This window comes from Sodiomyces alcalophilus (assembly GCF_042370955.1).
Source record: "Sodiomyces alcalophilus JCM 7366 unplaced genomic scaffold ACRALscaffold_1, whole genome shotgun sequence".
Classification (NCBI taxonomy): domain Eukaryota; kingdom Fungi; phylum Ascomycota; class Sordariomycetes; order Glomerellales; family Plectosphaerellaceae; genus Sodiomyces; species Sodiomyces alcalophilus.
In genome coordinates this window covers 3,184,522-3,208,942 of record NW_027263532.1, presented here as the reverse complement: position 1 = coordinate 3,208,942, position 24,421 = coordinate 3,184,522, and the positions used below count along the sequence as shown (strand labels likewise).

The following is a 24,421-nucleotide window of genomic DNA, read 5'->3' as shown; positions in this document are numbered from 1 at the left end:
CCCATTGATGAGTGTCTTCTCTGAGGGAAAGGTCAGGTCTGTCAATAGGGGGATGGATGGCTTTTCCTGTCTAGGCATGCGTCGATAAGAACTCTGCCGAGGAACCTGAATCGTGTGACTATACGATGTATGTCCTTTAATCGAAAGAGTCTCCAAGTGGGTAAGCCATAGCTCAGTTTGGTTCGGTGAGTACATAGACGTCGGTGTAGCCTCACCGAGGTTACCAGCAGTACAGTGAAATGTACGCAATATGACGACACAGCGGGTACTGGCCCTGACTAACTGTGCCTGTCGCGTGCTCGTTTCACAAGCTGTGTAATTAGAACAGGCACAAATAGCTCGAACAGTTCTCTTATTGAAAGATGATACACTACATCCAAGCACTGGTATGTATTCTTTTCGACGTCTACTAGAACTCATCGCTCGGACTTGGCCGAGTGCCAAGTTTGTGGTGACATTCTGGCCCTGTCCTTTCGGACGTCGTGACGTGTATAGGAAAAAAAGCCACCTAATTGATTGCCCCCTATTGGTTCCTTGTCAGAGGCCGCACGCGCAGCGGGAAGGTGGGTATTAGGTACGATAAATAGTGACATAATAAATGTACTCAGTACCACGACAAATGACTGTACAAAGCGTGGTTATATTGTACTCGGTACTTATAATTCGGATTGGGAGCCGAGACCATACGAAGTACCACCTATAGGTACATACCATTGTAGGTCATTCCGTCCTTTCCATGTGAAAGACCCAGATCCAGGCCTGAAGGGATTCCCATCTTTCTCATCATTGTCAGACTCTTCCCTCGTCACTCTTTCTGCTTCTTCTCCCACGGACCTGCCACTTGTTTTCGTCTGCTTTTTTGTATCTACCCAGCCTATACACGACGCTTGAGTAAACAAGCCCGTCGTACCTGTCATTTACCTCGACGCTCAATCAATTAGAATCTTGAGCCTCCTTCGGTCGCCCTTTGGTCGTCCACCCTGCAATCCATCAATCCATCCCAACTGCGTCAATCGCCCTCGATCGAATCTAATCATCTCGATTCTGTCCTTCCTTGCTTCTTCCAGCGAGATACGCAATTGTGAATGCAAACGAAAGGAAGGGTGATCGTTTGTCCTTTTCCATTTGCCTCCGAATCCCGACGTCATCGCCACCGCAGAGGTGCAGCCACAACTGGCATTCGAGGTCGTAAATAATCATACAGGCACGGCCATCGCTATCCTTGCTCCTTGATGCGCAATCACATCTGCGACCATGACGCTCCCAACACAGCCGACCGCCTCCAAGCTCAGCGCGTACCTGTCACACCTCAACCCGATCCCTACTTTCCCTAGCTATTCGGGCCCTCACAAGGTCGGCACCGTCGACGTCGAAATCCCCGTCGCTGAGCTCGACTCGCCAAGTCCGCCGCCCAACAATGCCAAGGACATCCACACCGTCCAGTTCCGAATCTACTACCCCACCACTCCAGACGCCAACGGCAGCCGTATCAGTTGGCTTCCCGCCCCGCAAAGGAACCACGTCGCCGCATACACTCAGTTCCTCGGTCTCCAGCCATTGCTGGCCGACATTGTCTCGTGCGTCTCCGTCTTCTCTTCTTGTCCAGTAGCAGGCTTCACGCTAACATACTCCCACACAGCTTTCTTCCCCGACACCTCCACTACACCAGCATCCCCGTCCACAAGAATGCCAATCTTCTCGAACCTAGCACCCCCGAGGGCCGGTGGCCCACCGTGATCTTCTCCCATGGCCTGGGCGGCAACCGCAACACCTACTCCTTCTTCGCCGGCTCCCTCGCCTCCCACGGCGTCGTCGTCATATGCCCCGAACACCGCGACGGCAGCGCCGTCGCCGCCTTTGTCCGCATCCCCGAGGCCCAGGACCGCTACTTTATCCGCTCCACTCGCCGTGTCGTCCCCTATAACCGAATAGCCCACGACGTGAAGCCCGAGATTTACGAGGCCCGCGAGGAACAGCTGCGCATCCGCCTCTGGGAGCTGGGCCTGGTCCACGCCGCCGTCCTCGCCATCGACGACCGCCGCCACCCTCTCTCGAACCTGAACAAGTCCACCCCGACCCTGTCCCACCTTGCCGACCGTCTCCACGTGCACGAGCCCGGGAGCATCATCTTCGCCGGCCACAGCTTCGGCGCCGCCTCCATCGTCCAGTTTCTCAAGTCCACCTACTACGCCGGCTCCGCCGCACTGGACGCCATGGACAGACCCCTCTTCACCCCGCGCCGGGACTCTGACCTCTGCAACCAAGTCACCGAGCGTAACGTGACCATGCTCCTCGACATGTGGTGCTTCCCCTTGCTGGCACCCAATTCGGCCCCTCTCTTCGATTTACCCCTCCCCGCCTACGCCGACGTCCCCACCGCACCCGGCGGCAGGGCCCTCCTGGCGGTCGAGTCGGACGCCTTCTTCAAGTGGACCGAGCACCTCCACGTCACCGCCCGCGTGCTCTCCCCGAACCCGTCCGCCCAGGTCATCACCGCCGACCTGTACCAGCGGCCGAGCGGCGTCCGCCACCCCGAGCCGAATTTCTTCTACGTCAAGGAGTCGGCCCACCTCTCGCAGTCGGATTTCGGCCTCTTGTTTCCCTGGTTCACGCGCCGCATCTTCAACTCGGTCGAGCCCGAGCGCGCGCTACGGCTGAATCTCCGCGCGCAGCTGCAGCTACTTCGCGCCAACGGAGTCCCCGTCGCCCGGACCTGGGTCGGCGACTTGATCGATGGCGTCGGGTGCGATAAGGACGACGTGGCCATGGCCGAGGGGGGCGACCGCGGTGCTAATGGAGAAGGTGGACGAGGAGGTGGCGCCGATGACGGGATCCTCGACGACCCGGCCATCTTGGACCGCTCCGGTAGCGGGAAGATTGATTGCTGGCATTGGATTGATAGTATCGGCATGGGTAATCCCGACAAGGCCGACGCGACGGCCGGTAAGAATATCGGAAAGGACATTGCTGCCGTGGAGGATTCTGCGAAGGATATGGAGGCCGAGGTCGAACCGCCGACTGTCGACCCGTCGACTGCGGCGCCGTCGCTTAGTGGAACTGTCGCGACATGAAAATGACGAGAAGGGAGTTTCCTGTACACTATTTATGACTGAATGCGGCGAACATTCCCATAGAGCTGGATTTGGAGTTGGCGTGGCTTGGTTCATTCGGGTTGGTATTATACACTTTGACCGACTGGCGTGCGGTCTTCAGGTTGACGGTAATTGAACAAGCGCTTTCTTTTATTCTTAGACCTGCCCTGTCTTATCTTGTATCCCACCCACATCATTCATGGTGCCAGTCCATATCCATCACGGCTCGTCCGTCCTCCTGGTCACACGCAGCCAAAAGTCATGGGTAATCCAGAACCCCGCGCTGAAAAGCTTCATAGGCGTCTCGGGCTTTGCCATAGCAAAGTCGTATCTCCGGGTCAACTAGACGACACGAATCATCGGTTAGCGGGTGACGTCGTAAATAATCAACCTGCGTCGGCCAGAACAAATAACGATGGGATCAACGGACTCACCTCCACAAAGACCTTGCTCAACTCCATAAGAGCAATGGTCCGCCCCATACAGTAAAACTTGCCATATCCAAAAACCAAGTCCACGGTCGCCAACATGTTCTTATACCTCTCCTGGTCTCCCTCGGCGGCCTCGAGCCACCGCTCCGGCCGGAAATGGTGCGCATCCGGCCCAAAGACGTCCTTGTCGCGGCCGATGCTGCACACGTTCTCCCCGACCTGCGTCCCCGCGGGGAGGTAGTACCCGTGGATGGTGTCGCCGCCCTCGGGGACCTCCTTGCTCACGAGCCCCGTCGACGGCGGGTAGAGGCGCAGGCCCTCGCGGATGACGGCCTGGAGGTACGGCATGGCTTTGGCTTCGGCGTCGCGGACGGGGGAGCTGATGCGGCCGGCGGCGATGCCGGCGTCGATTTCGCGGCGGAGGGCGGCGAAGGCGGCGGGGGTGGAGATGAGGGAGAGGAGGGTCATGCGGATTGCTGTTGCGGTTGTGTCGGAGCCGGCGATGCTGTTTTTTGTTGTGGTTAGTGGATAGGATGGGTCTGGGAGACGAGGGCTAGGTGAGACGTACGTTTCGACGTAGACCTCCTGGGTCAGTTCATCGCGGTTCAAGCCTGCGTTGATGAAGGATTGCATCATGTCGCGTCCTGGCTTTGCACCGGGTTTCAACCTCTTGTCGACAAAGTTCTTGGCGAATCTGTTTTGTCAAATTACCCTCAGAATGCGTTCAGGATCGATAAACTTGAGAGAAGGCAACCCACCCCATCAGAGCGCCGAACCCGGCCTGGTCGCCCGACTTGGGCAGACCGAGGTTGAGAGGCCAGTTGTGCATGAGCTTCGCAAGGAACGGGACGCTCATCATGGTGATCATGACGGGGAAGAAAGCGTCTTTGGTTTGGACGTATTGGTACAGGTCGCGGTCTTCCTTGAGGAAGCCGTACGGCGTGCCGAAGCCCAGCTCGCTGATGACGTCGAGGGCAAAGTAGGTGGCCGCGCTGGCCATGTCGATGGGTCGGTAGTCGGTTGCCGTGGAGATGTACTTTGATTCGATGAGGTCGATGAAGGTGGCGATGTTCCTGTCTATGCCGTCTTCGAATCCGCCATTCTCGTGGCCGGAGTACTGGACAGAAGTGAGTACGATTGGCAGCGCCTATGAGAGAAGATGGAGGCAGAGTATCAAAAAGGGAGACTCACCCCAGGTCCCATCTTGCTCTTCAAATACTTGCGCTTCTCCTCGTCCCGCATGGAGAAGAGATGGTCCTCGCCAGGTGTCGTCCGTCCGACAACATACCATTCGCCTTTGGTGTACTTGCTCCGCACGGCGGCGATTTTCTGCAAGGTCGGGCCGTCGCTAAACATGACGGTGTTTGGCGAAATACGGACCAAGGGGCCTGTCAAACGTGAACAAATCGACGCATAAGCATCATGTCGCGCAGAGAGTCGAGATGCGACGTGCACGCCGCTGAGACGCACCGTATTGGGCATCGAGCTCCATGTAAGCCTCGTGGACGCTTCCCTTGAGAGCCGTTCGCACCATGGCCCAGCCCGTGATGGAGTTCCAGAACGGCCCCGGTACGTGCGAGAGCCGGTACCAGCTATAGAACTCGCGGGCGACGAGGGCTGCGAGCGCGAGGCCCGCGATGAGGGCTAGTAGGGCCATGCTGTAAAGGAGCCCCTGGCGAACAAAACCGAGGTCTGAAAACAAATAGAAAAATAAAAATAACAGTGAATGAATGAATGGATGAGAAAGGCGGACTAGGCGAAGCGAGAAGGGGAAGAAGACATCGTGGACATGGGCGGAAGTTCCCATGGATTAGGAGTAGTACCCTACTTTACAGAGAGGGGCCCCCAGTCTAGTTACGTGAACAAGTGGAGATGCCGTCGGAACACCAAGGATAGGGAACCGTCCGAATGTTACTGAACTAGACCCCATCCATGCCATTATGTCCTTGCCTTGAACAATTGGATTCGGAGGGGAAAGCCATCGCCCCTATTGGAGTTACACTGGGCTTGCAAAAGGCACCAGGGTGGAGCGCTGTGGGTGCTCTCACCGTTGCGTCGATTTTTGACGGCGAGAATTCCACGGTAGGTAGTCGGCGCAGAGGATTTGCAAGAATTGTTTGAAACGAGGATATAGCCGTCTGTTTGTTGGCATGTAGTGAAGTTATCGCGGGTGAAGAAGCTGGACCCGAGGGTTTGGGTGCGGCCCGCAACCAAAACCAGAGCGTCGGTATCGCTGGCCCACCTGTGGTGTGTCGCACAAAGAAAGAAGAATGGATTCCCTTGATTTTAATCGGAGGCTACTTTGTTCGATTTCCCGGTGGTTTTGTTGGTTTACATTTTTGAGGCCACAGCGAACCCTCTTCTTTTTTGATTATTTTTTCTCCTCCGACCACCCGAATGACAGACAAGTGATTCTGGCGGACTGGGGAGAGGATGAGACCAGACCTGCTAGCCATTGCCCTGCACTCCACGTATCGTAAAATATCCATTGTACACGTAGCACAAAGAGCAGCCCTACAATTAGAGCATAGCCCTATTTACGAACTAGGTACACTCGGAAAGAACCAAACCAAACGATAAAAGCGGCATATCCCGATATTCTACGTAGTCTCGTGAATACAGTTGTGTCTAGCCATTGTAGATGATGTGCTGTGTGATCGGTTTTCGTTTCGGCTTTGCGCAACTATTGGCACGCAAATGTAAATTCATATACGCCACCGCCACGGGATGTTGGGAAGAGGTAAGCCCTGTTACGGTCAGAATATTAGGGTATGTATCGCATCCCGAAGGATGATATCGTCGTGTCTCCACTGCTTCACGTCTGTCGCAAGACAACCCGTCCTTAGGTCTGAGTCGCCGTGTCCAGAAACAAGTAACCTCTCCGTAACGATTGCCCGTAGGGAATATCCCAATTTGCGATTTGTAGAGATACCGTGTTGAGAGAGTAGGTGCAGGCCTCCGTTGTTGACACGTTGCGACAGAGAATGCTTTCGAGATGAATCGAAAAGAGAATGCCGGGTCGAGGTACCAAGGCGAGGGATGGGTCACGTGACGAAAAGTAACAAGAAAAAAATACCAGTGCCAAATGCAAGTACCTACAGGTACCTCGCCGTTTGGACCCAACTCACGTGCGGCACTAGGGCTTAGCGGTCTTGGTGGTTCTTCCGTGGCCCACCAAAGACTAAGGTAGCCAAAATTCACCCCTTGCAGTTCTGCATCCAATTCATCCAACGGTATTTACCGTTTCTTCGTATCGTCTCTCGCTTCAGCAGCCCCTTGTCCGATTGTGTCTCGATTAGGCACGCCATTGCCGGGCTCCGAGCCATGACACCATTTACAACGTCGAACCAGTGCCCGTGTCCTGCGCCACACTCATTCGAGAGAGCCTCTTGCTCTTGGCAATTGTAGGACAAGTCTTCCTATCCTTCGATGGACTGGGCTGATCGACTCTTCGTCACAGGCTAGATGATGGTTGACGGGTAAAGATGGCGCCTTGCTCCGTCACGTTGTAATCTTCCCAGGACTTCCATGTCCTTATTTCCTCATTTTCTCTGGCCGACAGTCTCACATACGAGAGTCCTAAGGACTGATCGACAGGGACCCTGAACGCTGATTCGGCTCTCGGCCGATGCTCGCTTTACGAATCGGTACGCGCCAACCCTCAAACGAGATTAGCTTGTACGCGGCCCATCACTTTCGTATCAGACCTGCGCCTGAGACGGGCTCGCCCTTGTCTTTCAGCTTCACCTGGAAAGATCGGCGTTTTATTAGCCACGCCAACGGAATAACCATGGAGACTGGGCGTTGGCTGGGCAAGGCCGCGTCTTCTCCTGGCCTTCTAGACCCACCCTCGCCCATTGCTGGGGGGCTATAGGGCGTTTTCCCCTACTCCATACAAAGTAATTAGTGGATGCGTCGACGACTTTGAGCCTTGACTTTAGCCTGCTCAATGCTCCGTTGATTATTATTTGACAACCCCCTCCATGGGATTCGCCCAGGTCGTCCCTTCGTCCCGTCTTTCGACCTCTTCCACTCGTTTACCACCTCGTCCATCGCGTCGTCTCTCGTCGGCTCGGGCCTCGCCATCATGATCCTGATCGCGTGGTTGATGCTGTCTGTCGTCGGCTTGGCCAATGGCCTCGCCGACACGGACACCATCACTTGGGGAGGTGACAACTCCCGCGCTGGTTACCAGACGTATGTTTCGTCCCTTCTGGTCTCTCTCTCTCTCTCTTGCCCATGGCTGGCTCGCCCCGCGTATCGTTGTGAGGCTTTTTCGATTTTCGATTTCCCAAGCTGATCGTGAAATCGCCGCGTCCATAGGAACCACAACATCGACCCCGCCATCGTTCGCAGTTCCCAGTTTGATCGTCTCTTCCTCACCGAGCTTCCCGGCGACTACGGCGGTTTCCCCGAGCAGATCTTCTCTCAGCCACTCGTTTACACACCTGATGATACACAGTTCGTTTACCTCGCGACCACCCAAAATAATATCTACAAGCTCGACGCGCAGACCGGCGACATCATCGCCTCACGAAACCTCCACATTCCTTTCTTAACCCAAGACCTCAGCGGATGTCTCGACATCAATCCACACATCGGTGTGATCGGCACCGGCGTCATCGATCCCGAAACCGATACTTGGTATTTCCTCGCAAAGACCTACCAAGACCAATCCCAACTCAACGTCGCCCAGGGACGTCCCGCCGGCCGTTACTACTTCCATGCCATCGACGTCAATGACCTCAGCGAGCGGCCCAACTTCCCCGTCCCGCTCGAAGGTATCGTCGCCAGGAACAACGAGCTTCGCGTGTTCAATGGCGGCATCCATCTCCAACGGCCCGGCCTGCTCCACGTCGGCGACTGGATCTACGCCGGCCTCGGCTCCCACTGCGTCCAGTACAACTTCACCGGCTGGGTCATGGGCTGGCACAAGGAGACCGGCGAGCTGGTCGAGCACTTCGCCACCCAGGGCGACGGCGTCGTCGACGAGGGCGCCGGCATCTGGATGGCCGGCGGTGGCTTGGCCTACGACGGCGCCGGCTCCATTTTCTTCTCCACCGGAAACGGCTATGCGTCCCAGCTGCACGACATCCCCGTTAGCGGCCGCGATCCCCCGACTGCCCTGGAAGAGGCCGTCGTGCACATGACCATCCAGGAGGACGGAAGTCTGGACCTCGTTGACTTCTTCATGCCGCACGAGAAGCGACAGCTGGACGGCGCCGACCAGGACCTGGGCTCTAGCCCCTTGCAGATCCTCCCGGACGAATTTTCCTGCGGCGATATCAAACGCATCGGTGTCGTCACCGGTAAGAGCGGGAAGACCTGGTGGGTCAATCTCGATCATCTCGGCGGCTATCGCAATGGCGGCGTTGGCTTGGACGACATCATCCAGATCTACCAGCACGAGAACTCGGTCTACGCCGGTGCCGGCGTCTACCCCGGAGAGGGAGGTTATTTGTACATCAACGGTATGTCAAGGTGAACCCGGCCTCTGGCTTGATATGCTCACTGGTTGTATAGTTGTGCGGTACCCGACCATCGTCTTCCGCTTCTCTTGCAACAACGGCGTCCCCTCCTTCACCAAAGTCGCCGAGACGCCCGAATCCAACTCGTACACTCTCGGTGTCAGCCACGGCACCGTCACCTCGCTCAATGGCCAGCCCGGCACTGGTCTGCTCTGGCTCACCGATGTACAGAACCCCCCGGGCCAGCTGCGAGTCTACGATGCTGTACCGGAGGACGGTGAGCTCACCCTGCTGAGGAGCTGGGAGATTGGCGGCACCACCAAGTTCACCCGTGCCGTGTTTGGCGACGGTATCATGTACATGGGCGGCACCACCGGTCGCTTCCACGCTTTCGGCGCGCCTGTCAAGTCGCCTCTGAACTGCACCACGCCCTACGATTTCGGCACCGTCGCCGTCGACGCCACTGGGGAAACCCACACCATCTCCTGCACCGCCTTGATCGATGTCGAGATCAACGCCATTGCGCTGAGTGACGACACCGATTACAGCATCTCGGGTCTTCCCACCCTTCCCCTGACGCTGTCCGAGGGCGCCTCCTTCCAGCTCGATGCCGCTTTCGCACCCACCGAGATTGGTCTCCTGTCTACTGACATCGCCATCGAGACGGAGAACAGCGTCGAAGGCTTCAGAACCATCACCTCCGCCAGGCTGACCGGCACTGGTGAGAGCGATGGCCCCAGCTTGTCGCTCAGCTCCCGAGCCATCCGCTTCGAGAACGTCGTTGCGGGCAACGGCTCGCTGGCGCCCAACAACCTCGTCTTCCGCAACCAGGGCAACTCCGAGTTGACCGTGTCTGAGATCCAGTACGCCGACTCCATCAACGGCACGTTCCAGACCTTCGACCCCTCCAGCGGCGATCTGGCTATCGGACCGTTCACCATCACGGACCTCCCCTCTACCATCGCTGCAAACTCGGGCTCCACCGTCCACGTCTACTTTGACCCGGCCAACCCCGGCAACTACAGCGGTCACGTCAAGGTGTCTTCTGATGGTGGCGATGGTGAGTTCACCATCTCTGGATGGGCCGGCCCCGCCCCGGTCGCAGTTCTCGAGTTCCAGACCGTGGACGGATCTGGCTGGGTCCCGTACGAAGTGGGTCAGAACTTCACCTTCGGCAACGTCACGGAGAACAGCTCGCGGAGCTTGCGCCTGCGTCTCACCAACGCCGCTCCCGAGGGCGGCATTCGCCTTATGGTCTCCGTCTCCAAGCCTCCCTTTGGCGCCTCCGGCATCATCCGGGCGAACAACCAGGTCGACTTGGGTGAGGGCACGGCGATTGGCCCCGGCGAGAGCGCCTCGGCCGTGCTCTACTGCGCCGTCCCCAAGAGGCAGTGGAATATGGAACCCTACGACGGCCACGCCACGTGGTCCATGAACACGAACGATCCCGATTTCCACTACCACGTCATCGACTTTGCCTGTAATGCCGTTTCTCAGCAGGCGCCTCCGCTCCTCGCCAACGGCCTGGGTCGCTACCAGTACGTGGGCTGCTTCAAGGAGAACAACCCCGGCCGCCAGCTTGCCAGCCAGCTCTACGGCAATGACGCGAACACGGTGGCCATGTGCATCGACGCTTGCGCACAGGCCGGCCATACCTACTGCGGTATGCAGTACCACCGCGAGTGCTGGGCCGGCCCCACGATCCCCAGGGAGCGGGTTCCCGATATCAACTGCAACTACGACTGCTCGGGTGACATCAACCAAATCTGCGGAGGCAACGGTGTTGGTGATCTGTCTGGGGGCAGCTTCATCTCCCTGTTCGCCGATACTCTCGTCCACGACGGCAACAGCACGATCCCGGAAGACCCTGATCCAACAAGCAGCGCTGAGCCGACCGGTCCGACCGAACCCACTGAGCCCACCGAACCCACTGAGCCGCCTGAGCCCGAGGTGAACCCTGGTCTGAACGGCTATGTCAGCATTGGCTGCTACACCGAGCCTCTCAACGGCCGGGCACTGCCCTACTTCTACGTCACCGAAGCGCAGACGGTGGCCATGTGTATCGACGTTTGTTATGGAAACGACTACGAGTACGCCGGTCTCGAGTATGGCGGCGAGTGCTGGTGCGCAAACGAGATTACCGAGGGGTCCGTCCGCACTGCCGATGATGAGTGCGGCATGACCTGCAACGGCAACAGGACCGAGTATTGTGGTGGGCCCCAACGTCTCAATGTTTACCAACGCGAGTCGGGGGATCCCATTCCTCCGTCCGGCAGTATTTCGCTGGTCAGCTCGACCGAGGCCAGTTCGACCGAAACCAGGTCGACCGAGACCAGTTCCACCGAAGCCAGCTCGACCCAAGTCAGCTCCACTGAAGTCAGCTCCACCGAAGCCAGTTCCACTGCGGCCAGCTCCACCGAAGACAGCTCGAGCATCCCCACGCCCACTTCAGAAGCGCCAACTAGCAGCGACTCGGCCAGCGCGACCAGTTCGACCACAACGACATCGGAGGACCCGGTTCCCACTCAGCACAAGAGGGAGCGGGTCGGCAGCTGGGTCTTCGAAGGCTGTTACACCGAGGGCGACGGTGTCCGCGCCCTGTCCGTCCGCACGTTTGCCGACGACAGCATGACTCTGGAGGCCTGCGCAGACTTCTGCGAGGGCACCTTGTATTTCGGCACCGAGTACGGCCGCGAGTGCTACTGCGGCGATACCCTGAACGGCGGCAGCTCCCTGGCCGAAAGTCAGGACGACTGCTACTTCGAGTGCGCCGGCGACGCCACCCAGTTCTGCGGCGCCGGCAACCGGCTCGAGTTGTACCGCCACGAAAGCGCCTCAGAGGGCACCACCACCTCCTCTTCCACTTCCACTGCATCAGCCCCGTCCACCACCGACAGCGATGGCCGCATCCCGGAGCCGACGGGCCCTCCTGCAGCGTCAAGACCTTCGGCGGTGTCGAGTTCCCCGGCGGCGTCAAGCTCTCCTGCGGCTTCAAGTTCCCCCGCGGCGTCAAGCTCCCCAACGACATCAAGCTCCCCAACGACATCAAGCTCCCCAACGACATCAAGCTCCCCAACGACATCAAGCTCCCCAACGACATCAAGCTCCCCGACGACGTCGACCACTTCTTCCACCTCGGGCCCGCCCCCCTCGCCGACCGTCCACCCCGGTAACGATGACTGGGTCTACCTCGGCTGCTTCTCCGAACCAGAACCTGGCCGTCTCCTGCCCCACCAGGTCTACAACGACGGCGACGAGATGTCTATCGACGTCTGTCTGGCAGAGTGCGAAGGGTACAACTACGGAGGCGTCGAGTACGGCAGGGAGTGCTGGTGCGGCGACGAGCTGAATCTCGCTGGCGACACGCCATCCGAAGGCGTGGCTAGGCCCGGCGAGGAGGTGGACGATGAGGAGTGCAGCTTCCTGTGCCCTGGCGACCGGACTTCGTTCTGCGGCGCCGGGGTGCGGATGAGCCTGTACGTCCTGAGGTCGCTGGCTGAGAGCGAAGGGTGATGAGTGAATGATACACAAATGGTAGGATAGAATTCTGTGCGATGATATGAGTAGGCGCCTGGCGGCTCCAGGCTGGCCTGTTCTGGTCGATGTACGTTTTTAATATGCTTTCGTGTCAGGAAAGGGTTCACCATTGTGTTAGTACGGTGTGGGTTTTATCTGCTGCCCTCATTTAGGGCCTCCATGTATAGACAATTCTTTTCCTAATCTACCGAATGGCAATTTTCTTTAATTCGATGCAGCAGGCCTCTATGTATGTCGCATTAACTGGTCGTGATGATCCATCCTATGGAGCCGCAGGAGAGACAATATCTGGGATGCATGTCATCTTCCAGACTGCGTCGCACAGCTAACTACATGTAGCATAGAACCACCGCGTTATAGTGTGTAAGGCGCCGTTGTATTGCCGCTCCGTCGCTGGAACGCCTTGAAGAAAGCCTTGTGGGTGACCGGAGTTGAAGATGCTCTTGTCCCTCGGCGAAGACGTAGCTTTGCATGCAGCAACGCGTTTCGGCATCTGGACTTGTCCGTTTCAAGCATCACGACACCACATAGGGATATTCGAGTAGAGCATCTCGTTGAGAGCTGGTTATCTAAACGTAGATGCTGGTTATTCTTTCCTATTACCTCGTTACCTGGAAGCGTGAGTGCATATTCGTAGGACCGGTGGAGTTTGTGCAAGTCTGTGTTTTCGTCACCGGGGGCATTGGTAAGATCAAATGTTATGGCGACATGCCGAAAACTAGTCTCCCCGTCATTGTGAGTATTGAACAAGGAGGGCAGCAGTCGAGCTAGTAACTCGAAACTTGGCGAAGAAGGTATTTGTGCATAGACTTGGATATTCTCTGCATCCAAGCGCATCAAGGCGAAGGCTGTCGAGTTGCTTAAACTCATCTTACGGACTTGCCTCACGATTATTATTCAGTACTATCAACATGGCCTCTAAGAGTTATCCTTATTACTGGTAAGTAGTATAACGGATTCATAAAGTCCTCATTCTATTGCTCTATGTTTCTTCCTCTTCGATAGGATGCATCGCCTTCCGGCTTAATCCGATCTCCGATGCCTACAACGTCCCCATCGAACCGTACCGTCTCTCCAAGGCGGCGATGAACATGGCTGCGGCCTGCTTGCATGCGAATAACAAGGAGTGGGGGCTCAAGTTGTGGTCGTTTTGTCCTGGGTACGTGGTGACGAACCTGACGGGTGAAGAGGACCGGAAGCGTCGTGCCGAGCAGGGGTCGAGGGCTCCGATACGAGTGCCGTGGGAATTTAGGAGATAATTGATAGGACGAGGGATGCCGAAGCTGGGACTTTTGTTCAGAGAAGGCTGGAGGGACAGGGACGCCATGGCTGGCATATGGCATTCATCCGAATACTGGATGATATGTGTTTCTCACCTGCAGTATAGTCGTGACCTAGTTCAGTCTAGAGGCACGTGTAATGCGGCCGGATTCCGGTGTAGACCGGCGGGGAAAAGTGGGGTTGACTCCGGTTGCTCGGCCGACCTCCCGGCGAGCGGCCCTGGTTTGCCGTGATTTCTTGATAGTCGTACTTTATAAGAATAGAGCTGATGGAGGAATGAAAGAGGTGATACGGTGCATGAAGTGAATGGTACATGAAGTAAATGGGTGTTAGTGGAGACTGATGATGATATGTCTTCTACCGCGATGCTCTTATACGACTTTTAAGTCTAATTTTCTTTTCCACTTTCAGACACCATTACTACTGCGACTACTAACTACTATTACTACTAATATGTGCCTCGGTATATCACAAGAACCGCCAAGGCTAATTCTCTTCTTGGTTGGAAGCCTGGATGGACGGGCGTCTCCCCTCCCGTCTCTTGACTGTTATTTCGCTGTCCTCCTCATCTCTTCTGGCTCCGCGCCTCCGCATAGAGACGCCATTGAATAACGCCCCATTGGAGGAAGTCTGAAGAGAATATTATAACATGGAAGTTGAGGTCTTCCTTTTGTTGGCGGATACTGTGATGATTTCCCCGTCAAGGATAGGAGTGCTTTTGTCGAGGTTGACAGCCCGGACCACATCAGGCTTTCCCAAGGTGATGTTGTGTATCAAATCCTTGGTGGAAGGCAAATTCCTGCGACCCTAGGCGTCGTGCAGTTTTGGCGACAGGCAAATAAGGTTACCGAGGTGATCGATCCCACTTCTTCCGTCTTTCAGCCCTCGCGCAAGGGGTGGGCGAAAACTAGGACACGAACAGATCAGTACAAATTAACACTCAGACCAAGAAATTCAACCCACAGATCTTGAACTGGTAGTCAGGGTTCATTCAAAGTGCGGATGTAAAGGACAAATCGTAAGGTGTATCTTATTATATGCTGCTTGTGTTGACGGGCACGCTTCGAAGCGCTAGATATATTAGTATAATGTAATAATTCTGTTTAGGACTTGTAGTTAATAGAACTATAAATTGTCTCTTAGTATACCAAGAATTACCTCTGAAAGGAACAGGTAGTCAGGCTTATATACTCAGGTTCAAGAGCAACGCTAGATCTATAGGTAAATATATCAAGGTAACGACGGGCGGTATATGCAGTTTTACACTAAGCAAGCCCGCTTGGCAATGATATAGGAGCAAACATACTCTATAGAAGACAGTTGTGTTTGGTGTCCTGCAAACTAACCACTTTGCAGTCCGAGCAACAGGCCAAGACGCGCGAGAGGGCTGCAACTAACACCCCCGCAGCATGCTCAACATTCACTTTACATACCGTGCCTTTCTGACTCTCTGTTCTTAGAAGGTACATTATCGAGAAGTCACGGCAAGCCGCAACTCAGGGGCCGCTGTTTGTGGGAGAGGCAGTGGTAGAATCGAGGCCCTGGCACGACCCCTGCTTGAGATAAGGGCTCCAAAGTCTGACGCGACAGTCAAGCCTGTGGCACCCAATTTAGGGTCACCTGCACAGTCGTCGCATCTAACCGTGCTCCACCAATTGCGTGATGGTTTTTACTGCTAGATCAGCCGGATCAGGAAGGTCAACGGGCCCCCACGGCCAAGGACCGAGGTAGTAGTGCTCCGTGATTATCACGTGTATATAAACGATAATACAGATATTATGGATATGGTTGGGTAGAAATGATAAAGTGGTTTAAGCCGATACGATGATGTATTTGGAGTCTGGACCGGAGCGTGGTTGTCGAGGACCAGCAGACAACAGCCAGCTGAGGACCGCGAGGATCGTGAGGACTGCTAGGTGACCGGACGGCGGACGCTGCACCCGGGACTCGGGGCTCACTGTTAGCTGCTGCTGATGTTATGCTCGGCAGATGCCCCATACCCCATCGCAGCCCTCTGGAATGCTCCTTGATCCATCTCCCCTTTTTGGTGGGTTTACCCTGGACTTGGAGACGGTGTTGCTGCATTCATGTCATTATTACTACAGTCTACCTTACTTTCTGTAACTATAGTCATTCCAATCACGCCCTTCCGTTCCTCTTCCTCATTCCCTGCGTATTTGTCTTCTAAGGGCCAGTCGTTCCGTTTGCACACCCACCGCAGCGCAAAGGTCATCGAGTATTTGCATGTGAGCTTCCTCGTTTGTCCTCCAAGTCAAACCGGGCACCATGTCAGATAAGGCAGGTCAGTCTTGCGTGTAACGTATAGCAAAAGTTTGGGCAAATAGCCGCTTTTGATGATTCCCCAGTAATGCCACAGGGCACAGGGTGACAATCGGGCAAGCTTGCATACGATGGAGAGGGGACAATTACCGAATAGGGATCCATCCCCGACACCTGATCACCTTGGTCCTTCAGGCCGATGCACTGACGGTCCTGTGGTGACGTTCGTTTAGAGATTCGCGGTTTGTCAATATCATTTCGAAAAAGTATGCGGAACAGTCGCATCACGACATCCAATCGCGCTTCATGGCACATGACGACAAATGGACAAGTCCTGCGCGAGTCATCGCTCGATGCGACCTGCCGCTTTGCGACACGGCCAGCGACATCAGCAGGCAGGGGGGAAATGTCGCTGAGGGGCCCGGTGGTACAGATGACGATTATATATGATTATATCTAGGGGCATCATTATTCATCTGCCTCGTCCCGGTTCATTTCACTTGGCTCAAAGACGACTCGCATTGTTCTAGAAATCAGTCCGATTCCCCTACCATCAATCTTCTTTGATCCTCTCTCCCGTACGAGCCGGGACCTTTCGCCATGAGGGTGCAGTCTGCCATCACTGCGCTCGCCGTGCTGGTGACCTCCGTCGCCGCCGAGGAGCGCGTCAGCTACGAGGGCTACAAGGTGTACCGGATCGACACCCACGACGAGTCGGAGCAGATCCACAAGCTGATCGACGGCCTGCACGCCGTCGAGGTCAGCTGCGGGGAGAGCGACCACTTTGATCTCGCCGTTGCCCCGGAGGACGTCGAGGCCTTCCAGGCTCTCGGCTTTGACGCGTTTCTCCTGTCCGAGGACCTGAGCGTTGACCTTGCCGAGGAGGGTCCTGTCGAGTCTTTTTACGAAAGTAGGTCCGGCCGTCCAGAGGTTCTTCCGTTTCCTCCTCTCCCTTCTTTTCTTCTCTTCTCTCTGGCTTCTTTCAACCTGACTGACTCCCAGGCGACGCCAACTTCACCCTCGAGGCGAGGCAGCAGTCCCTCCCGGCCCTGTCGTGGTTCAACTTGTACCGCCCCTACGTCGAACACGCCACCTTCTTCTCCCAGCTGCAGGCTGCCTTTCCATCCAACTCGAGAATCTTCAACGTCGGCAACTCGTACCAGGGACGCAGCATCTACGGCATCCACCTGTGGGGTCCCGGCGGCCAGGGGTCCCGTCCGGCCGTCTACTTCCACGGCACCGTCCACGCCCGCGAATGGATCTCGGCCCCCGTCGTCGAGTACCTGACTTGGCACCTCATTGACGGCTACCGGAACAACGACCCCCTCGTGCGGTCCTTTTTTGACAAGTACGACTTTTACATCGTTCCGTTTGTCAATCCTGACGGTATGTCTCCTCTTCTCTCCTCCTTTTTCTTTCTTCCCCCTGACACGCGTGCCCAGGCTTCGTGTACACCCAATCGACCGACCGCCTCTGGCGTAAGAACCGCCAACCCCGCTCGGGAAGCAGCTGCGTCGGCACCGACGGAAACCGCAACTGGAACTTCCAGTGGAGTACCCCCGGCGGCGCATCGACCAGCCCCTGCAGCGAGACCTACCGCGGCCAAGCCGCCGGCGACACCCCCGAGATCAGGGCGCTGACCACCTTTACCAACTCGCTCAGCACCCGCGGCATCAAGCTCTTCATCGACTGGCACAGCTACGGCCAGTACATCCTCCTGCCCTACGGCTACAACTGCCAGGCCCGCGCCCCGAACCACAACGCCCAGATGAGCGTCGCCGCCGGTTTCTCCAACGCCATCCGCGCCGTCTCCGGCACCCGCTTCACTTACGGTCCTAGCTGCTCCACCCTGTACGCCACCACCGGAAGCTCCCCGGATTACATGGGCGGTGCTATGGGCGCCGAGTACTCCTGGACCGTCGAGCTTCGCCCTGGGCCTGGTGGTGGTAGCAGCGGTTTCGTCTTGCCTGCGAGCCAGATTGTTGTCAGCGGCCGGGAGCAGTGGGAGGGCATTAAGTATGTCCTCAGCACCATCTAGCCTAGACTTCGGCGTTGGTGGATGCTTGAGTGGTGCAAGAGCCAAGGTAGTGAGACGGCTAGAAGACAATTCAGGTGGCGTCTCTGGACGAATAGAAGATTATGAGGTACCTCGGCACGGACCATAGCTTATCTTATCTCAACGGTGACACGTGGGACACATTACATAATCCAACCGCGCCAACGATTATCCGTATTTAGTCTTCTGTACGTACCGTCCGTCGACCTCTTCTCGTCCCCCAGACAACATCTCACCTCTCACCTCTCACCTCCCCCTTCATACTACTCCTTCGTCACTCAGTCCCTTATCAACCGCTCCTCATAACCTTCATTCATCAGCACGTAACCAGCCCACCATGACCAAACAAACCCCCGAGTCCCTCCGAGCCCGCGCCTCCAACCTCTCCCTTCGCATGCAAGCGCTCTCTGGGCCCAACTCCCCAGCCGCGACCCCCAGGCCCGCAAAGACCCCGACCGCACCGAGACCCAACAACAAGCCCATCCCGACCGAATTCATCATCGCCGACATGGCGAACCGCCCCGCCTCCGAGAACCTCATCTGCGCACCCTGCCTCTCCACCATCCCCCCTCCCAACCGCCCCGTCATCCACCACGTCGTCTCCACCGACACCTGCCGCCTCTGCGCCCTCCGCACCGGCGACCCCGCCGCCTACACCAAGCCCTTCTGCGACTTCATGACCGATAACCCCACCGTCTTCCACACCGTCGCCCACTTCCGCGCCCAGCTCACCGACGCCGGCTTCGAGGAACTCCCCGCCCGCGCCTCGTGGTCCGACCGCCTCCGCCCCGGCGGCAAATACTGGACCACCCGCAACGGCAGCGCCCTCATCGCCTTCACCGTCGGATCCTCCTACCAGCCAGGAAACGGCGTCGCCATGATCGCAGGCCACATCGACGCCCTCACCGCCCGCCTCAAGCCCGTCAGCGCCCGCCCCAACGCCGCCGGCTACGTCCAGCTCGGCGTCGCCCCCTACTCCGGCGCCCTCAACTCCACCTGGTGGGACAGAGACCTGAGCATCGGCGGCCGCGTCGTCGTCCGCGACCCTTCCTCGGGAAAGACCTCCACCCGCCTCGTCAAGCTGGGCTGGCCCATCGCCCGCATCCCCTCCCTCGCCCCCCACTTTGGCGTCGGCATGACCGGCTCCAACAACAAGGAGACCGAAATGGTCCCCATCATCGGCCTTGACAATTCCGACCTTGCCGGAACCGACGCCGCCGCCGCCGCCGCCGCCGCCGCCGCCGAACCCATCGGTCCCCCCGGTTCCTTCGTCAACAGCCAACCCCCCAAACTAGTCAAGCTCATCGCCTCCGAGCTCGGCCTCGACTCCCCCTCGTCCATCCTCGACTGGGAACTCGAGCTCTACGACAGCCAACCCGCCCAAACCGGCGGCATGGACCGCGAATTCATCTTCGCCCCGCGCATCGACGACAAGCTCTGCAGCTGGTCCGCCCTGACCGCCCTCCTCGCCTCCTCCTCCTCCCTCGACCACGGCCACATCAAGCTCGTCGCCCTCTTCGACAACGAGGAGATTGGCTCCCTCCTCCGCCAGGGCGCCCGCGGCAACTTCCTCCCGCAGACCATCGAACGCGCCGTCGAGTCCCTCGCTTCTTCGTCCTCCACGTCCGTCGGCACAGACGTCATGGCCCGCACCTACGCCGCCTCCTTCCTCCTCTCCGCCGACGTCAGCCACGCCGGCAACCCCAACTTCCTCTCCCGCTACCTCGACGGCCACGTGCCCCGCCTCAACGTCGGCCTCGCCGTCTCCGCCGACCCCAACGGCCACATGACCACCGATGCCGTCTCGTCCGCCATCCTCCGCCGCGTCGCCGAACGCTCCGGCTGCCGTCTGCAGGTCTTCCAGATCCGCAACGACTCGCGCAGCGGCGGCACCGTCGGGCCCATGCTCAGCGCCGCCATGGGCGTTCGTGCCGCTGATGCCGGCTTGCCCCAGCTCAGCATGCACAGCATCCGCGCCACCACCGGCAGTCTCGATCCGGGTCTGGGCGTCAAGATTTTTAAGAGCCTTCTGGATCATTGGGAGGAGATTGATGCCGAGTGGCAATGATTTTTTATCAGACTTGAATTATTTCCGTCTTGTTGACCAGGTGGGATGAATGGAGTTCACCATCTACAGAAGCATTTCAGACAACCCAGCTCATGACATGCATGATATTATATGTATTTCTATTTCCATGCATCCATTGGTATCTAGGCCACCAAACATATATCCTGCATCGAAATGACTTTCGCCATGCCGCCCTTCTAAATGTATGTGAAGCTATACATGCCATCCATGCCTTTCGGCTATGGTCTTCTTCCCTCTAATCCGTATGTCTTTTCGAAACTCCAGACTGTCCACCCCGTCCACCATCCGACCCTCCAAGAGTGTTCATCCTCCGGAGTCCTCCATGGATGCCGTTCCCTTCGGTTTCCGTAGTCTCCTCGTCTTCCGCATCTGCATCTATCTCTTCTTCGTCTATATCGTCGTCGTCATCGCTCGGCGCATTTCTATCCAAACTCCCTTCTAAACCTGGGCCGCCCTGTTCGGCCGGCTTCCTCCTCTTCTCAAAGTCCTGCGTATGCGCATCGGCCAAGATGCGTGAGAATCTCCGCACGGGTTTCACCGGCTCAGCCGTCTTTCGACGCCTGAGCGTCGCCGCAGGCTCCGGCTGCCCGATGGTGCCGCCGGCCTCCGCTTCCTCGTCGTGTGTGCTGAGCCACCCGTCACGCTGCACGCCCGTGGCCTCGGCCTCGCCGGCATGTCGCCTGCGTTCTCCCTCACCCGTAGGGGTGACTCCGCCCGTCGCCGGTGGCGTCTCTTCTTCTTCTTCTTCTTCTTCTTCTTCTTCGTCTTCGTAGTGGCGTTCGAGGTCGGGCTGAAGGCGATACGGCAGAGGCAAGTCGCGGTAGGCTTTGTACACGGCCACGTTAGAGCAGTGTTCGTTCTCCACGCGCAGGAGGGTCCAGATGCCGCGGCGGAAGGCTTCGGCCAAGGCAACGAGGAAGGAGACGATGGTGGAGTGCTGGCGGTTGTGGGTGAAAATGGCGTAGAAAATCCACGCGAACCGAAGGAGGGGATCCACAACCATGATTACATAGTACACCCAGCGCTTCTTGAGCCCCAAGATGTCGCGCAGGAGGGGCTGCCGCGCATTTGGTTGAAGCAGAGAAAAGTCCATGAATAGATCCCAGACAGCTGTCTAGGTATGAGCACGGGATGCGGGGCAAGAGACATTGGGAAGGGAACACATACATGTATAAACGCCATTGATCAGGCCAAAGACAACAAAAAAGGCCAAGTTCCCGCGGCTGCCCTGAATGCGATAGACGGAAAGGCTGACGGCCGTCATGATGGACATGGAATACTTCCCCCCGTTGACAAGGTGGGGGAAGATATTTTTGGTGTCCCTGTACCGACGTAGACACTGGAAGAGACGCCAGATGGCTGGGAGGGCGGCGAGGAACCCCATCCAGCGTGAATTATTAGAATTACATTGGGGTGGGTTGTCCCAGTGGTTTGCATATAAGCAAGAGAAAAGCGACACGTTCTTGGGGCCAGGTCAGAAAGTCATCTAGATGGCGACATGGCACGGCCAGGGGACGGTGAAAGATGGAGGACACTTACGCAAACGGCGTACGTCAGAGAACAATAAATGTCACCGAGGAAGAAGTCGCGGAATTCGACGGGGTACAGACCGGCAAACAAAAGACGCCACTAGAACACACTTAGAACAAGGTATGAGGAAAAAGGGGAGTGGAAGGGAAAGGAGAGAGCGCCTACATGAGCAACCGCAAACCATCTTCGACTGCTCGACGCCAATATGGGAGCGGGGAGGAGGATGATGGTGACCGACAGACCAATGAGCAGGACGGGATAGTACAAGAACAGAGCCGGCGAGCCGTAGCGGCCAAAGTTCAGCCACAGGAAGACGCCCAGCAGGAAGAAGAAGAAACTGGGAAACTCGGCGAGGCGGCGCCAGTCGAGATGGTGGCGCTGATCAAACTCGAAGATGAAGGGGTAGTTGATCTTGTTCTTGGTCCAGACGTAGCAGTTGGCGACGAACAGGCTGAAGAGGAAGAGCATGAGGAAGTAGCCGGCGTAGAGTTGAAGGAGGTAGGCGGTCTGCTGGGACAAGGGGTTGTCGTCGTCGTCGTCGTCGTCGTCGTCGTAGTCGCCGAGGAGAAGCTGGAGGGCAAAGATGATGCCCTGGACGGCAAAGACGAGCCCGGTCCCGATAAAGAGGCCGCTGCGGAAGGAGCTGCTCGACTGGTCCCTGCGGCGCTTGATCAAGGTCTTGAGCTTGCTGACGGCGACCTTGCGGTTGTCGCGCTCAAAGTACTTGGCGTAGAGGTCCTCGACGGCCTTCATGTGGCGGTCGAGGACCTCGCTGGTGACGAACCACGACTTGGCGACTTTGTCGTTCATGAAGCGCATGCGGTTCGAGGAGCGGGCCTGCACGGCCTTGTCGTACTTTTTGTTGAGTTTCCGGAAGGCGGTGCGGTTGAGCAGGGCGTACGACTTGAGCAGCTCCATGGCGCGGTAGAGCTCCTGCAGGGCGAGCTTGAGCTTTTGCTTGGCCGTCTTGTAAGGGGGCCCTCGGGAGTTGTCGGGTCGGCGGACGTAGTCCTCTCGGTCGGGGTTGGCGCCGGCTTGGAGCTGGGGGTGAAGGACCGGTGTTTGGGCCATTTTGGACAGCGCCCTCGAGTTCGGACCGGGGCGGAAGATCTTGGACTTGACCTGATCGAGGCAGCCTGGGTCTGGGCCTGTGCCTATGTCTATGCCTGTGCCCATGCCTGCCGGCTTGTCATGCAATGGGTCGGCGTCGCCATTGAGTTTTCCCTGTTTTCCCTGTTTTCCCTGCTTCCGTCTCCGTCGCTCTTCGTTGACCTGCGCGGCGCGGCGGTTCCGCATCTCCCGCAGTTGGTCTTCCAAGATGATCAGCCTCTGACCGGCCTTGTCCTCCTTCATCTTATAAAACGACTCGACCTTTCGCAGTTCGGAGGCCATGAAATCGAAAAAGTCCTTTTCTTTCTGACGGAAGGTGTCGATAGCCAGTACCTGCATTCCTATATCGGGGTTGCGCGGGGACTTTGTGGGTAGGGCGGCGGAGAGCATCTGAGAAAAGCGTCGACGCGGCGACAAGATGGGCGACGGACCGACCGTGGCAGGTAGATGGTCGAATGTCCGGTTCGGGGTAGGGGACAGGTGGGCGGTCGGGAGGACGGCAGCCGACTTGCTTCGTTTCGGGCCAGGTCGGCCGGTGGGGGCGCGTTGGTCGGTACGGGCCGAACCAGGCACGACGAGGCCGCCATCGTCGCGCGGACTGGCTGGCTCGGAGGGCAGGCCGATGGCCGGGTCGGGAAGCTCATCAAACGACGGGGGCGACTGGACTAGTCCCTGGGAACGAGACGTGGTAGGTAGGTGCGGCGTGAGGCCGAAGCTGCCATATTGTCCATCGGTACGGTCGGTAGGGTCATTATTGGGATTGTGTTTGCTGGGGATGGCTAGGCCTTGAAGACGTGTTGTTTCGTCGGGCCCGCGACGGTGCGCCTGTGACTGGGTCAGGGAGTAATCCCAGAGTCGGGTGGCGGCAGAGGCCGAGGTGGAGAAGGGCGTTCGGTTGGCACCGTTGATGGAAGGGGTGGCGTGGTAGGCACGGGATACGGCCTTGACCTTCTTCTTGCCAGCCTTGTAGTCGAGGTACTTGGCCCGCCACTCTTTAAAGGTATGACCAAACAGGTCGCCATGTCAGTGAACGGTCAAGATGGGGGATTCGGCGGAGGTGGGGTGGCGGGGTGGCGGGGTAGATGGGTGAGGAGGGTTGGAGATAGTGAGAGAAGAGAGGAAAGGGGAAAGAGAAAAGAAGGCTAGGCTAGGTTGAGATAAAGAGGCAAAGAGGTAAATAGCTGGTGACGGCCATGGGCGCAAGGAGAGAGAAAGTTACCGGGAACGAGTTCTCGCTCGAGCTCCTTTGCAAACTTCATGGCGAAGGTATCGTATCAGGATCGACGCGGGAGATTCCAAAGGACGGGAGAAGCGACGGCGAGTACGACGACGCGTGGGTGAGACAAAAGCTAGGACGGGTATCACGAGCGTAACATGGCCGTCCGCTTGGTTGGGACGACGGTGGATGATCCGGGTGATGGCATGAAGCGAAAGGCGAGACGTTTTTGGGCCTGCGAGTTTGCTTGCTCCCTGCAGACCGTGCACGGAGTAGAATTGACCCGAGGATGAAGAGGGAGAGGAAGCATCATGATGGAGGCATTTTTGGA

The 24,421-nt window shown here is 57.4% G+C and overlaps 7 protein-coding genes across 7 annotated transcripts; 4 read left to right on the top strand and 3 right to left on the bottom strand.

Moving 5' to 3' along the window:
* The first annotated feature begins 724 nt into the window (after nt 1-724).
* Nucleotides 725-3,803, top strand: ACRALDRAFT_1073739 (uncharacterized protein). Its single transcript, XM_071018140.1, has 3 exons — nt 725-1,577; nt 1,640-3,434; nt 3,527-3,803. The coding sequence occupies exons 1-2, from the start codon at nt 1,255-1,257 to the stop codon at nt 3,069-3,071; spliced, it is 1,755 nt and encodes a 584-aa protein (XP_070879410.1). The 5' UTR covers nt 725-1,254; the 3' UTR covers nt 3,072-3,434; nt 3,527-3,803.
* ACRALDRAFT_2024383 (uncharacterized protein) lies at nt 3,312-5,180 on the bottom strand (the record flags this gene model as incomplete). Its single annotated transcript, XM_071020216.1, has 6 exons — nt 3,312-3,434; nt 3,527-4,028; nt 4,092-4,217; nt 4,282-4,640; nt 4,715-4,911; nt 4,994-5,180. The coding sequence occupies 6 exons, from the start codon at nt 5,178-5,180 to the stop codon at nt 3,312-3,314; spliced, it is 1,494 nt and encodes a 497-aa protein (XP_070879409.1).
* Nucleotides 5,181-7,264: 2,084 nt separating this feature from the next.
* ACRALDRAFT_1073740 (uncharacterized protein) lies at nt 7,265-12,747 on the top strand. Its single transcript, XM_071018141.1, has 3 exons — nt 7,265-7,720; nt 7,847-8,994; nt 9,047-12,747. Exons 1-3 carry the CDS (start codon nt 7,611-7,613, stop codon nt 12,502-12,504), a joined length of 4,716 nt encoding a protein of 1,571 aa, XP_070879408.1. The 5' UTR covers nt 7,265-7,610; the 3' UTR covers nt 12,505-12,747.
* An 823-nt stretch (nt 12,748-13,570) lies between these two features.
* On the bottom strand, nt 13,571-14,124 carry ACRALDRAFT_205652 (uncharacterized protein; the record flags this gene model as incomplete). Its single annotated transcript, XM_071021769.1, has 3 exons — nt 13,571-13,899; nt 13,943-14,028; nt 14,102-14,124. 3 exons carry the CDS (start codon nt 14,122-14,124, stop codon nt 13,571-13,573), a joined length of 438 nt encoding a protein of 145 aa, XP_070879407.1.
* A 2,565-nt stretch (nt 14,125-16,689) lies between these two features.
* Nucleotides 16,690-18,127, top strand: ACRALDRAFT_2039035 (uncharacterized protein; the record flags this gene model as incomplete). The annotated part of the gene is made up of 3 exons (XM_071020925.1): nt 16,690-16,999; nt 17,092-17,475; nt 17,532-18,127. 3 exons carry the CDS (start codon nt 16,690-16,692, stop codon nt 18,125-18,127), a joined length of 1,290 nt encoding a protein of 429 aa, XP_070879406.1.
* Nucleotides 18,128-18,482: 355 nt separating this feature from the next.
* On the top strand, nt 18,483-20,213 carry ACRALDRAFT_2039034 (uncharacterized protein; the record flags this gene model as incomplete). Its single annotated transcript, XM_071020924.1, has 1 exon — nt 18,483-20,213. One exon carries the CDS (start codon nt 18,483-18,485, stop codon nt 20,211-20,213), a length of 1,731 nt encoding a protein of 576 aa, XP_070879405.1.
* A 256-nt stretch (nt 20,214-20,469) lies between these two features.
* ACRALDRAFT_2024380 (uncharacterized protein) lies at nt 20,470-24,133 on the bottom strand (the record flags this gene model as incomplete). Its single annotated transcript, XM_071020215.1, has 5 exons — nt 20,470-21,344; nt 21,402-21,696; nt 21,774-21,863; nt 21,930-23,866; nt 24,094-24,133. 5 exons carry the CDS (start codon nt 24,131-24,133, stop codon nt 20,470-20,472), a joined length of 3,237 nt encoding a protein of 1,078 aa, XP_070879404.1.
* Nucleotides 24,134-24,421: the final 288 nt, after the last annotated feature.